The sequence below is a fragment of the Eleutherodactylus coqui genome, chromosome 11, assembly GCF_035609145.1.
Source record: "Eleutherodactylus coqui strain aEleCoq1 chromosome 11, aEleCoq1.hap1, whole genome shotgun sequence".
In the NCBI taxonomy this organism is placed as follows: domain Eukaryota; kingdom Metazoa; phylum Chordata; class Amphibia; order Anura; family Eleutherodactylidae; genus Eleutherodactylus; species Eleutherodactylus coqui.
This window is the reverse complement of record NC_089847.1, coordinates 135755331-135768717: the sequence shown is the minus strand read 5'-3', so window position 1 is coordinate 135768717 and position 13387 is coordinate 135755331. Positions and strand designations below refer to the sequence as shown.

At 48.1% G+C, this 13387-nt stretch overlaps 1 protein-coding gene across 3 annotated transcripts in view; it reads right to left on the bottom strand.

Annotated features, from left to right (window-relative positions):
- The window catches only part of NELL1 (neural EGFL like 1), a 674819-nt gene that overhangs the window by 424611 nt on the left and 236821 nt on the right, over positions 1 to 13387 (bottom strand). For all 3 annotated transcript variants that reach the window (XM_066583599.1, XM_066583597.1, XM_066583598.1), the window contains exon 11: positions 9873 to 9972. In XM_066583599.1, the coding sequence (XP_066439696.1) occupies positions 9873 to 9972 (100 nt within the window). The remainder of the gene's footprint in view (positions 1 to 9872; positions 9973 to 13387) is intronic.

The following is a 13387-nucleotide window of genomic DNA, read 5'->3' as shown; positions in this document are numbered from 1 at the left end:
AACAGTCCAGTGGGCGGAGCCATCAGTGATTGGCAGTTACCCCTGTATGCAGTCATACACAGCTGTCAATCACTGATGGCTCCGCCCACTGGACTGTTCAGCTCAGAATGAGCAAATATATAATTGACTAAAATACAAGTTCTCCTGAATCTTTACCTATAAAACTATATATCAATCTGCTCGGCTCCTCCTGCTCTATAACATGAGGTCTGTGGTTTGGACACCATATTTAAGCTGATGGACTCCCTTTAAATTAAACTATATTGAACTCGTTTTGACTCTATCCTTTTAGTCCTTCAAGAGGACTTGAAGATGAAGACAGGATAGTACACTTACGTAGCGCGTCCTACAATGCCTATAACAGCAGCCTATCAGACTCTACTGGAGGCAGGGCCTAATAGGCTAAGTCACAAGACAGACATGGAGGTCTTTGTCAGGCCTCCAGCTGCCATGGAAACCCATTGGTACATTGCAATCATATTGCGGGATGCCGATGGGTGACAGGAGAAGCCCTAATGCCCTGCCATCTGCTTACATGCTGCAGTTGTAGTGATTGTGGCATGTAAGGGGTTAAACTGCCAGGATGTGAGGTTGGTTAGTTTCTGGCAGTTAGAGCAAGAGCCGGGCTGTCAGCAGTCAGCCAAGCCACCGCCCTAAAAAGATGTATGTGCAGGTTTAAAGCCCATTAGCGAGGTCAGTAAAAAGGCGTATTCTGGTCACTAAGGGGTTAATGATTGAGAAAGGAGGGGGGAGATTTGTAAACTTTCTTAGTTGTCATGAAGTATCTGGAGCTCCGTCTTAGATCACACAAGCTTTCTGCAATATAAAGTCTCATACAGTTTCAAACCCCCAAATAATTGACTTCTATACAGGATTTTCGATACGGTACAGAATGCGATTGTCGCCTTTTTTTCCTTCCGCAAGGTTATGTGAAGAGAGAATAGTGAGGTGCGGGCCGCTATTACCCAGAAGCCCCGCGCACAGGAGTCTGACAGGATTGGAGATAACAGCCCTGCTCATTCGCTCCTTTCTGCGGCTCATCGCAGCGGCCGTCTCAGCGGAGCCCGGATGCTTTTATTACCTTTCTTTGATATTTAGGGAGTTTAATCCATCTTCCTTTCCCGACAATCTAAGGGAGACGGTAATCCAAACCCATCACCAAAATGCCGGCCTCATTGTGTGAACGGCAGAAACTGCTTAACATACAAATTGAAAGCCGCTCACAATTTCAACATTTTTCTTTGCTTTTCAAAAAAAAAAAATTCTAAAAAGCGGCGTCTGGAAGAGTTAACCCTTTCATTTAACCATTGCTTTAATCAAAAGAGCGCCAATGGATGACAAAGCCTCCAGGCAAAATCTGAGGGGAATTAAAGACAGACTTGTGAGCTTCTTTAAAAAAAAAAAAAGTTTCAAGAAAGAATTAAGCTTTGGGGTTACTGGTTCTCATTGAGGAGATGCCGTTGGTGTCAGGAGTCTCAGGCAATTCATCATGGGAAAAGTATGTAAATGAGCTCTCCTCCAGAAGCCATCTATAGGTGGATACCCTGTAGGTTAATGTCAGACTCTTTAGGCAGACGACATGAAACGTGGAAAGGGTTATGAGTAGAGATGAGCGAGCCTACTCAGTAAGGCAGTTACTCGAGCGAGCATCCCTCTTCTCAAGTATCTGCTTAGTGTTGCGAGCAGGCTCGGGTCGGCTGTGGGGGAAAGGCGAGCAGGGGAAAGAGAGAGATCTCTCTCACTCTTCCTCCCGCCCCTTGCAGCCCACCCGAGCCTGCTCGGAACACTAAGCAGATACTCGAGAAGAGCGATGCTGGCTCGAGTAACTGCCTTACCTAGTAGGCTTGCTCATCTCTAGTTATTAGCCAAATGGACCCCATTTGTAAAGACTGATTTGGGTTCTGGCCCCCTATAAAACGATTATCTCGACCACCTGCTATGAATGCTGGCCACGACCGATGGTGCCTATTCTTCCTTCACATGGCACTCGGTATCCTCCTGCTTGGCATCTTCGGTGTGGCACATACTTGACCAATCCCTCAACTGCTGTCTGTGCCCATAGAGTGCACACACCTACCTCTTCGGCCGCTCTCACGCAAGAACGAGGCAAAGCGTGTTTTAGCGCACCCCATCCTTGTGATGGGTGATGAGGTGCGCTAAACTGGCAAATATAGAGCAGACAGCACTCAAAAATCATGGTGCTGGAAAGTGCCGTCCAGCACCGCACCAACCGAGCGCATGTCTGCGAGGCCGCATTGATTTCAATTGGAGCGTTATACCTCGATTAATGCAGCGTTCAAAATGCCACGTTAATTGCGGTAAAAAGCGCCTGTGTGAAAGAGGTCTTAAAGGGCCAGTACACTTACTCAGTTTTCCCGTCCCCGGCTTAACCAGCCTTTTTTCAGAGATCCAGCGCTGGAGCCGCGCCGTTGTCCTGCTGTCTGTAGTTGCTGATGATGTCATCAGAAGTCACCTGACCACTGCTAACAACCAAAGGCTAAAGAGTCACCACCCTTTCTCCTGACATCAGTGCTCACATTTTGGGGCGTCACGATGCAAGGAGATCAGAACGGTGACGCTGTAGTCTACAATTGGCTGCATCGGTCAAGTGACTCCTGATGACATCATCAGCAAGAACAAACACCAGAGCCATGGTGGGGCTGCAGTGCTGGATCACAGCGGCAGAAGACGGGCAAGTACTACTCTTTTTGCTATTTTAAAGAGAATTGGAGCTGGAGGGGCAATGCTGTCCGCTAACTGGATCCCACTTTAACCCCTTGCCACACACAAGACTGACCCCAGCTAAAGTTCTTAACAGATCCAAAAGGGAAGCAGACATCTCACTTTACCTTAATCTTTATTTGTTACAAACTTGTACAAAATTGCAATTCCACAATAAATTAAGCCTAAAACTAGCAAGATGTCATTCATTCCATAAATAACAGAAAAGACTCAGATTGTTACAATGTATCACGAAGGCTTCCTAAAAGAAAAACAAAAACTGATACAAGATGCTCTAGTCCAGTGTAGCTTGTCGTGTGCCTCAGGAAGCATTTCAGTAGCCGTTTATGTGCCACGGTGGTGGCATCTTGGAGGTGGCCAAACTAAACAGGTGCTCGTCCAAAGTAGGAAAAAGAAACAAAAAAGCTGCAACAACCTGAGAAAATGTAAAGTTCTTGAAAATGTCACTAGTGGTCAAGTCTCTCTGTAGTTGGTGTAGATAAGCAGGAGGCATCTTGTGGCTATAGGTGATATGGAGCTAGAAGACCCGGCATCCTATGCCAGCCACAAGGGATATTGGGCGGTATAGATTTAGACTTTCCCACACAATGTACGGAAATTAAAAAGGTGAAAAAGAAAGGAAAAAGAAGGTCATTGAGTTTGAGTCCCCAGGTATCTTGGGTGGCCTAGCTGAAGAGTGACATCCAGCTCTCCGCGGCGGAGTCTGCAGTTAATTCTTCGGTTTCGGGTCGGGTCTCCCCTGAGGCTTATCCGCTGGACAGAACTTCAGGATCTGTGTTGTGAAAACAGGAAATGGTGCTTGAGCCGTCTTTTATAAGGGCAGTTTATTCTCACAGAATCAGATTAATCAGTTATAAGACACACGGCGAGGAGACGACAACTGGTGAACAGGCAGAGTGCAAAAAGGGAGATGTAACCCAGAATAGTAAGACGGGCGACTTCACTGACTCAACGGACATCGGTGCATGAATGAGCAATGGGAGGATGCAGCTGGGGACTCTCCATAACTCTGTTACCTCCCGCAGGATTCACCTAGCCCCTCCTGAAATACTCTGTGCTGCTGGGAACTCCACTCCTTCCGTTAATGATCTATTACTTCCCAGAAGATTGGCACATTCCTCTCCTGAAATACTCTGTGCTGCCCCTGCTCTTTCTACTATATAACTTTCAGCCTGTTACCTCCCAAATGATAAATACATTCCACTCCTGAAATACTCTGTGCTTCTGAGGACCCGACTCCTTCCACTCCGTGACCTCCCACAAGATAAGCTCAGTGGTCTTCTGAAATTCTCTCGGGGACTCCACTTCTTCCATTAAATATCTTTTACCTCCCATAAGATTGGCACATGCCTCTCCTTAAATCCTCTGTGCTGCTGGAACCCTACAGTATATAACTTACAACTGCAACTGGACCTCCATCCCCTCCTCACAACATGATCCGCACCCGTCACACACAGCCCTGTCCTTACCATCACTAGGACATTAATGGACTGGTCACTGCAGGATCAGCACATGCATTCTCTGAAATACTCTGCATTGCTGTGAGCCATCTCTCAAGAGCAATGCTTTGAAGCGAGGCACAAATACATACATTAGATATGACCATCAGCCTGCAGGCACATAATATTTGGGATGTCATGAGTTACTTTGGGTTACATCCTTTTTCCATACAGTTACCTGCACCAGTTCTCATCCGCTGCTCCGGCCCGCTGGAATGAATTCCCAACACAGATCCTGATCTACTAACCGGTGGCAGATCACCTGGATCCACTCCCTGCAGGAGGAGCTTCAGGGCATTGCATGCAAGAAAACGGCGGACATAAAAGCCGGATACAAATAAAAAGACTCATTCAACACTGCTGAGCGATAGCGATCTACTGCTCCACGCTAGCGCTGCGGATCACATGACTGCGGCGGTTTTAATAGTCTATTGTATAATCTAGCAATCTTACGTTACAGGATCAGATCATACAGGAGACAGGAGACACACACTATGTTGACAAAAGTATTGTCCCCCCCCCAACAGTGCAGTGCGGTCAGGTGATGTGTGAGCATTAGAGATACAGAATAGGATCACACAGGGGATCCCAGTACAGAAACAATCAGATGCCACCAGGTGTAGAGCCGAGAACGGGGTCTGGTGGTGGGATGTCATCAGGTGTAGAGCCGAGAACGGGGTCTGGTGGAGGGATGTCACCAGGTGTAGAGCCGAGAACGGGGTCTGGCGGGGGATGTCACCAGGTGTAGAGCTGATAACGGGGTCTGGTGGGGGAGGATGTCACTAGGTGTAGAGCCGACAACGGGGTCTGTTGGGGGGATGTCACCAGGTGTAGAGCTGACAACAGGGTCTGGTGGGGGAGGATGTCACCAGGTGTAGAGCTGACAACGGGGTCTGGTGGTGGGATGTCACCAGGTGTAGAGCCGACAACGGGGTCTGGTGGGGGAGGATGTCACTAGGTGTAGAGCCGACAACGGGGTCTGTTGGGGGGATGTCACCAGGTGTAGAGCTGACAACAGGGTCTGGTGGGGGAGGATGTCACCAGGTGTAGAGCTGACAACGGGGTCTGGTGGTGGGATGTCACCAGGTGTAGAGCCGACAACGGGGTCTGGTGGGGGAGGATGTCACTAGGTGTAGAGCCGACAACGGGGTCTGTTGGGGGGATGTCACCAGGTGTAGAGCTGACAACGAGGTCTGGTGGAGGGATGTCACCAAGTGTAGAGCCAACAACGGGGTCTAGTGATGGGATTTCACCAGGTGTAGAGCCAACAACGGGGTCTAGTGATGGGATTTCACCAGGTGTAGAGCTGACAACGGGGTCTAGTGGTGGGATGTCACCAGGTGTAGAGCTGACAACGGGTTCTAGTGAGGGAATGTCACCAGGTGTAGAGCGAACAACAGGGTCTGGTGGGGGGATGTCACCAGGTGTAGAGCTGACAATGGGGTCTGGTGGGGGGATGTCACCAGTTGTAGAGCTGACAACGGTGTCTGGTGGGGGAATGCCACCAGGTGTAGAGCTGAAAACGGGGCCTGGCAGTGGGATGTCACCAGTTGTAGAGCTGACAACGGGGTCTGGCAGTGGGATGTCACCAGGTGTAGAGCTGACAACGGGGTCTGTTGGGGGGATGTCACCAGGTGTAGAGCTGACAACGGGGTCTGGTGGTGGGATATCACCAGGTGTAGAGCCGACAACGGGGTCTGGTGGGGGAGGATGTCACCAGGTGTAGAGCCGACAACGGGGTCTGTTGGGGGGATGTCACCAGGTGTAGAGCTGACAACGAGGTCTGGTGGAGGGATGTCACCAAGTGTAGAGCCAACAACGGGGTCTAGTGATGGGATTTCACCAGGTGTAGAGCTGACAACGGGGTCTAGTGGTGGGATGTCACCAGGTGTAGAGCTGACAACGGGTTCTAGTGAGGGAATGTCACCAGGTGTACAGCGAACAACAGGGTCTGGTGAGGGGGATGTCACCAGTTGTAGAGCTGACAACGGTGTCTGGTGGGGGAATGCCACCAGGTGTAGAGCTGAAAACGGGGCCTGGCAGTGGGATGTCACCAGGTGTAGAGCTGACAACGGGGTCTGTTGGGGGGATGTCACCAGGTGTAGAGCTGACAACCGAGTCTGTTGGGGGGATGTCACCAGGTGTAGAGCTGACAACGGGGTCTGTTGGGGGGATGTCACCAGGTGTAGAGCAGACAACAGGGTCTGGCGGGGGGATGTCACCAGGTGTAGAGCTGACAACTGGGTCTGGTGGGAGTGGGCATGGGGGGATGTCCGCAACTAATCAGTGCAGACATTGCAGCTTCTGGACCTTTCAAAGTCCACTGTTGGCCATATTCTTGGGAGATGGAGGCCATCCGGTGTGTGCGGTGCCACCACATTCAGGGAGACCTCGTAAACTGACAGAACGTGGACAATGAAGCCTTGTAGGAGCTGTGAAGACATCACACACATAGTCTGCCCTCACTCAGGGGGTCTCACAGGCCATTGGAACATCCATTAGCACCAGAACCCTTCGTAGGGAACGGCATGTGAAGGGTTACCATGGACGAACGGCTGCACACAACATCCCAGCAGTGAATGCACAGCAGCACCTGCGATGGGGCTTGGAGTGATGGACTGTAAGTGAGTGGAAGCAAGTGTTTTGGACTGCTGAGTCACAAACACCATCTTCTGATCAGATGACGGCACTTGGGTGTGGCGGTTGCCTGGAGAGCGGTGGCTACGTGGCGGCACCATCCCAACAGTGAGGTTTGGAGGAGGTTCTGTAATGGTGTGTGTGGGGGGGGGGGCGTTCTGCTGGGAAGGACTAGGACCATTGCTTATAGGGAAGCCCACCCTCACCACCAATGGGTACAGAGACATCCCGGACAATGTGGCATCACCTCCCCTGTGGTAATACTCTGGTACCGCTCAGTGTCTCCACCAACATGACTGAGCACCATGTCATACGGCACACAGTGTGGAGGAGCAGAATGTCTGCAGACTTCATTGGCCCAAAGTCCAGATCTTAATCCCATCCAGCATCTTCACGACAAACTATATTGTCGTATCCGTGTGCGTCTAAGACCTCCCTTGTCCCCCGCATCGCTATCTAAATAAAATAGAGGCAAATCCCTTAACACATCTATGTGAATTCGGTGGAAAGTGGCCCAGTAGGCTTACTGCAGTCATCGAGGTCAAAAGTGCGCAACACCGGACGGGTGAAGAAAATCCTATTTTATCACGTTTTATGGGCATCCCAATACTTCTGCCAACACAGTGCATCTATGATTAGTTTCTTGAAAAAGTGTTTTTCATGGAGTTGGACAAGTATAAAGAACCTTCATTAATTAGACTGAATGGCTGCAAACAAGGTCTCTCTCCTTGGAGGACCCAACATCCGTGCCTGAAACGGACAGCCAATTGATTTCATTGGGCACCCTGTAATGCTTCATTTCTCCTGAGGTGGCACTGTAGGGAAATTGATCATTTGGCACCATGTCCCCCTGCACATTACAGGTGATCACTGACGATTCCAGCAGCTGGGGTCCACAAAAAGGAGGCTCATGAGTGTGGGGGCCACAAATACGAGGCTTGTTACTGTGGGGCCACAAAGGGAAAGCATGTTACTGTGTGGCTACATAAATAAGGCTTATTAATGTGGGGTGCATTACTCTGGGAGTCACAGGAGGGGGTCTTATTATTGCGGGACCACCAAGGGATGCTCATCACTGTGGGGACACTAAGAGAAGGCTTAATATTTGGAGGGTTTATTACAATGGCATACAAAAAAATGGGTGCGTTCTGTGAAATGGGGCGTGGCCTATGCACAACAAATATGCGCTATCGGTTTATAAAGGTCGTCAAGTATAAAGCTTGACCCCGTCTTGGACTCGGGCAATGAGAAGAACAGATCACGGTAATTAAGTCTATAAAGAGCTTCACTGGACACTGACAACTCCTTGGGCCATTCCTGGGTTAGCGCTGCAGTTGTCGTTGTATCACCTCCCATCTTTGTGCGGCATGAAGTTTTGCGCAGAGCCCCGACACGTCTTCCCTGCAGACAGTATTTATTTCATACACAATCACTTCGCGGAGATGATTCTTTCCGCACTGTAATTATCGGATGACAGATTTAGTCAGACGCTCGCTATGAGCGCTACATAAACCGACACATAAAATCTTCATAAAGCGCCTTATTCTATAGATTGCTTTCATCTTGCCGGATTTTTTTTTTCAGCTTTTTGTCCCATTGGCCACTTCTTTATTTTTTTTTTTTTCTCCGAAAGTTCAACCTCTCAAATCTTTATTTCCACTGACAACTTTGGCAGAAAACGAGATTAATCGTCTGATAAAGACACAAAAAAGCAGAACTATAATCTCACTAAGGCGACTCCTGGGCTCAATTACGGACGCCGAAACACAACAACAGGTGAAGGAGACCTTTAACCAAGATTAATATCGCAACGGTGGAACAAAAGGAGACGCTTCATTACAACTTTTTTGTCTCCTCGCGTTTGTACAGTCAGCCATTAAATACCGACCGGTGCGGATCAAGTGATGGACGCCGCAGGAAGCCTTTTTCTTTTTTCTTCTCTCTCTATTGCGCGATTTAACAGTAAGTTAATACGGCCGGGGTTTTTTGCTCCACGATAGTTTTTGGTCCGTGACACAAACTAAATTAGGGATTTTTTTTGTGTGTGTGTGTAAAATACAAGCGTAAAAAAAGACAAATTTAATTCCAAAGGTCCGTATTCAGACTGAATATGGACAGAAAATACGCTCATGTGAATCGGCGCTAATAACCTTGGAGCATATCTGGTCAGTCTGTGCACCAAACTCAAATATACACCAGTTATGAGTTGCCATAGATGACACCCATCATTTATGCCAGTTTCTGGTGTAAATTATAGTAAATCTGATGAGTCAGCAAGGCCACGCCCTCTCTTGTTAAGCCCTGCCTACTTTTAGTCACTTCACGCACTTCAACGAGATGATAAGTGGAGATCGGGAGCGACGGATCCTTACTGATCAACTCTTGAGGTTGGGTCGTTAATAGTTTATTGCCACAAAACTTGGCATAAAAGGATTTGTGAATTCCTCACATATATTTCAGCTTTAATTAACAACAGTTTCTGATAGGAAATCTGATGAGTCAATAAGCCACACCCCCTTTGATTAAGCCCCACCCACTATCAGAAATGTGGAAATCAAAAAGTCACAAAACTCACAAATGTTTGCACAAATGAGTCTTGTGCAAAACCCTGAAACTTTTTAAATGCCAAAAAGTGGACGTAAAAAAAGTTTGTGACTCCCCCCCCCACACACACACACCCATTGTTGTCACGGTCAAGTACGAAGGACTATTTGATATATTTTTACACCAGTTTACAACACAAAATATGCCATGAAAGGTTTTTCCCCCCTAAATAAAAGTCGAAGGAGAAGACAATGTTCCCATGAGCAGCAACAAAAATGTCACCAAAACAAAAACATTTCTGAAAATTCAAAAACTCTACATAGCCCAATCCTGGGTGATCGGAGCCGTCCTGGCCGCAAGCGTGTGCCGACTCTTCGTTCCTGGAAGTCACCATAATAGATATAGACAAAATCAAGAAAGGAGAAAAGACATTTCTCAAAAACTCCTCACCTCGGCAAACAAAGCAGCACTCGTTCTCCGGCAGAATGCGATCCTCCTCTGTGCAGTTCAATGGCGGACACGGCTCCGTTACCTTCTGTAAAGCTCCATTCTGTAAGCAAATAATGATATTATCTGTATTAAAAGAGCTGCGTGCGGCGCATTGTGCCAAGACAGAAAGGTCACACAGTCTTTGATCGACAGCTCTGCCAGTCAGGGCGAGAACCGTCTCCTAACCGGCGGAGCAAATAATCACAGCATTACAAGCAATGGAGCTGATGGAGAGGCGCTTCTTGTTACCCAGGAGGCTGATAGAACGTGCGGGGGAAGGCATCAAAGGGGTAAATGACCTTAAAGGGATCTTCTGGGACGTAAAAAGTTAAAAGGGCTTAAAATGAAGAGAAATTAAATAGTTGCCTATCTTGGCGGCTAACTGTCTAGCGCTGCAGACCCAACGCCTGGCACATGGAACCCAATAGAAGTGGCGAGTGGTCCCATGCCATTCATTGTGCACGCAACTGCTCAGTCACTTAAAGGCTACAGCAATGGTTTTTTTCATGGCCAATGAAGCCTATGACTGGCTGAACAGCCATGTACATGATGTATGGCACATGACCGCCCGCCGCTTCCTTGGGGATCCATGACAGAAATATCTCGGCAGTCCTATTGCTAGTGAACGGAGCGCTGGTGCGCTTGTGCCTTATTCAGTCTCCTCTTCACTGCAGGTGGAAGGCGGTGTACAGTAATCGCAGAGTGAGGAGGATGGGGGACAACGGCCCCCCCGTTCCGGAGGTCGGCGGGGGTCTCAATGGTGGGACCCACACTAATCAACAATTTACTCCCTATCCTATGGAGCACTTGTGGTACAACCCCTTCATCATCATACAATCGGATAACAGAATCCCTTTAACTGCCCACCTTTGCCCCCTCCAACAAACTGGCAGCAAAACTCAAAAAGAAAGCCGATATAAGAAGACAGCAGCCATAGCCCATATTATTGCCGTGGGATAAGCCCTGAACCCCCTGCGTATTGCCGCGTAGTACTGCTTCCTCTGGCGGCCCACAGGTCATGGCTACTTTCTGCCCATCGTGGACCTTTTACTTAGAATTGTTAGACCCAATACTGTTTTTAAAAAGTTGCTCTTCTACCAGATCCGTGTCCAGTATTGGTCATACATGGACTTGGGGCTCATTTTCTCCTCTTCGTGCACTTTTATACTTGAATATCTTCTCTCTGTGTATGTATTGTGCATATATGAGCCTGGATTAGGAATCTGTATTTGCTCTTTCCTCCATACAGCTTCCCACTTGAGAAGAGCCGGTGGTCTCATGAGTATATTATTTTGTGTATTGGCTGGAGTCTTGTAGTTTTAACTGTTTTTAAACCCCTTGTGTCCAGAGATGTCGCTGTATTAATAAAGATTGTTTCGTTTTTTTCCTTTTACCATCTTGTGGTGCGCTGTGTTTTGGCTGTGGATGGTTTTGTGTATTCCCATTAACCTCACATCTATTGCTGCACCCCAGAATTACTTGTGGCGGTGGTGCCCATCTGGTTGCCGAGTAGTAACAAGACGCACGTTGTTCTGGCTGGAAGAAAGAGAAGCTGGGCAGTGAACAAGGCGTCAATGGAAGTCCTTGGAATCCCCCCAGGAGGTGTAACGGGACCTCCGAACCTACAAAGTTTGGGGTAAGAGTATGTTGGCACGGCGGAAGCCACGTTGGGTTTTTCAGCACTCTATAACCTAAGCCACGGATTCACATGTGGTTTAAGTTCCCGTCAAAATCCTTGTGAAGAATTTCTGATGCAGATTCACGTTCAGAAGTAACGTCATTTTTTGCAAAGACCCCTTTAACTGTAGGGAGGCGGAGCCCTGTTGTAGAGGGGGAGATGGGACTACTGTAACTAAGGTGGGCCCTCTATTCTCATGGGCCCCATGGCAATTCTATTAGACTGCCCCACTGGTATGCATCATTCAATTACACTACCCATCTATGGTGTCTTATTAATTACCATCCCCCACAAGTCTAAAAACGCCACCAATGATCTGCGGGTCGCTCGTTTTAACCTTTCTGTGTAAAATTTCCAAGAGAGCAAACATTTCAATGAGATTTATGCAAATTCTGACAAGCTGTTTATAACACGATCTCCATCTGAGCTTCGGAGACATCGAGTCACCAAAAACCAAACACATTACACAATTCTAAGCGAAGGTTAATTACAATGCACTTCAAGATGTTAACCAAGGAACGACCGTAGGGTCTGAGAGCCCCTGCAAGATAGACTCTATTAATACAGAAAACGGGACTGCCACTGAGACAGTCGCAAGACCCGCCACCGGGACGTTGGCGCTACCAGTCACCGGGACGTTGGCGCTACCAGTCACCGGGACGTTGGTATTACCAGTCACCGGGACATTGATATTACCAGTCACCGGGACGTTGGCGCTACCAGTCACCGGGACATTGGTATTACCAGTCACCGGGACATTGGTATTACCAGTCACCGGGACGTTGGCGCTACCAGTCACCGGGACATTGGTATTACCAGTCACCGGGACAATCAATAGTCTGTACATAAGAGTAACACATATTTCCTTGATCGATCAGGGGAAAAAAATCACGTCAGTCGAAAACAGACCAGGAAATATAAGCGGTGACAGAGAAAAAACAGTCTACATACCAGCGGTTCTCCAACATGAGGCTGCACTGCCAGTCATGGGTTATCTGAGCATGCTGGGAGTTGTAGTTACCCAACAGCTGGGAGGCGCTGCTGTATGCTGTGGACTTCAGGCCAAGATTTCTGGCCTTGGCAGTAGCGTTCGAGAGAGTCCTGCCGACACTGGTGGCCTCTGCTGTATAGGGTGCAAGAACTAACCAGGGCCACGTTTACATTGGCTTTTGACCTCTGATGAAATTTCTATTGTTCAGCTGCACTGTAGCAAATACCAGAAGTGCCGGAGGCAGCTATATCGGGTCAGTCTGACTTCCAGCCTGCTGCTCGAAAATTTCCAGGTCAAAGTAGCCCAGCATGCTACACTATTTTGTCCAAAATTTTGCAATAGATCTAAGCTGAAAGAAGCCGCCGGCACAGGTATAAAAAGTGGCCAACAGTCTAACAGCACGACTCATCATTTCATGTTGCCAAAAAGAACCCAAAATTACTGGTTGTGACCCTTCAAGCCCCTGTACCTCTGAGTTGGCAAAGGAGTTTGCAAATGCTACTAGTATCCCCCAAAATTAGTGTCCCTTTAAATTTATTTTTCATCCAGTCAAGAGATGTTGAAGAACCCTTTTTTTTTTAAGGAAACACTCCAAGAAAAATAATCTTCTACTGCATTCTAGCTAGCGTCTGAGGGGGCAGAGAACAAACTCAAGGATTGACAGAGCCTGCATAAAGACGACTACGGAGTGAGTCACGTTCCGGTCCTGCAAAGCCTGCACAAAAACAGACTAAACAGTCTGTCATGGTCCATCCCTGCAGGCACTGCCCAAAAAGACTAAAGTCCCTGCGTAATGTCATGCGCTGC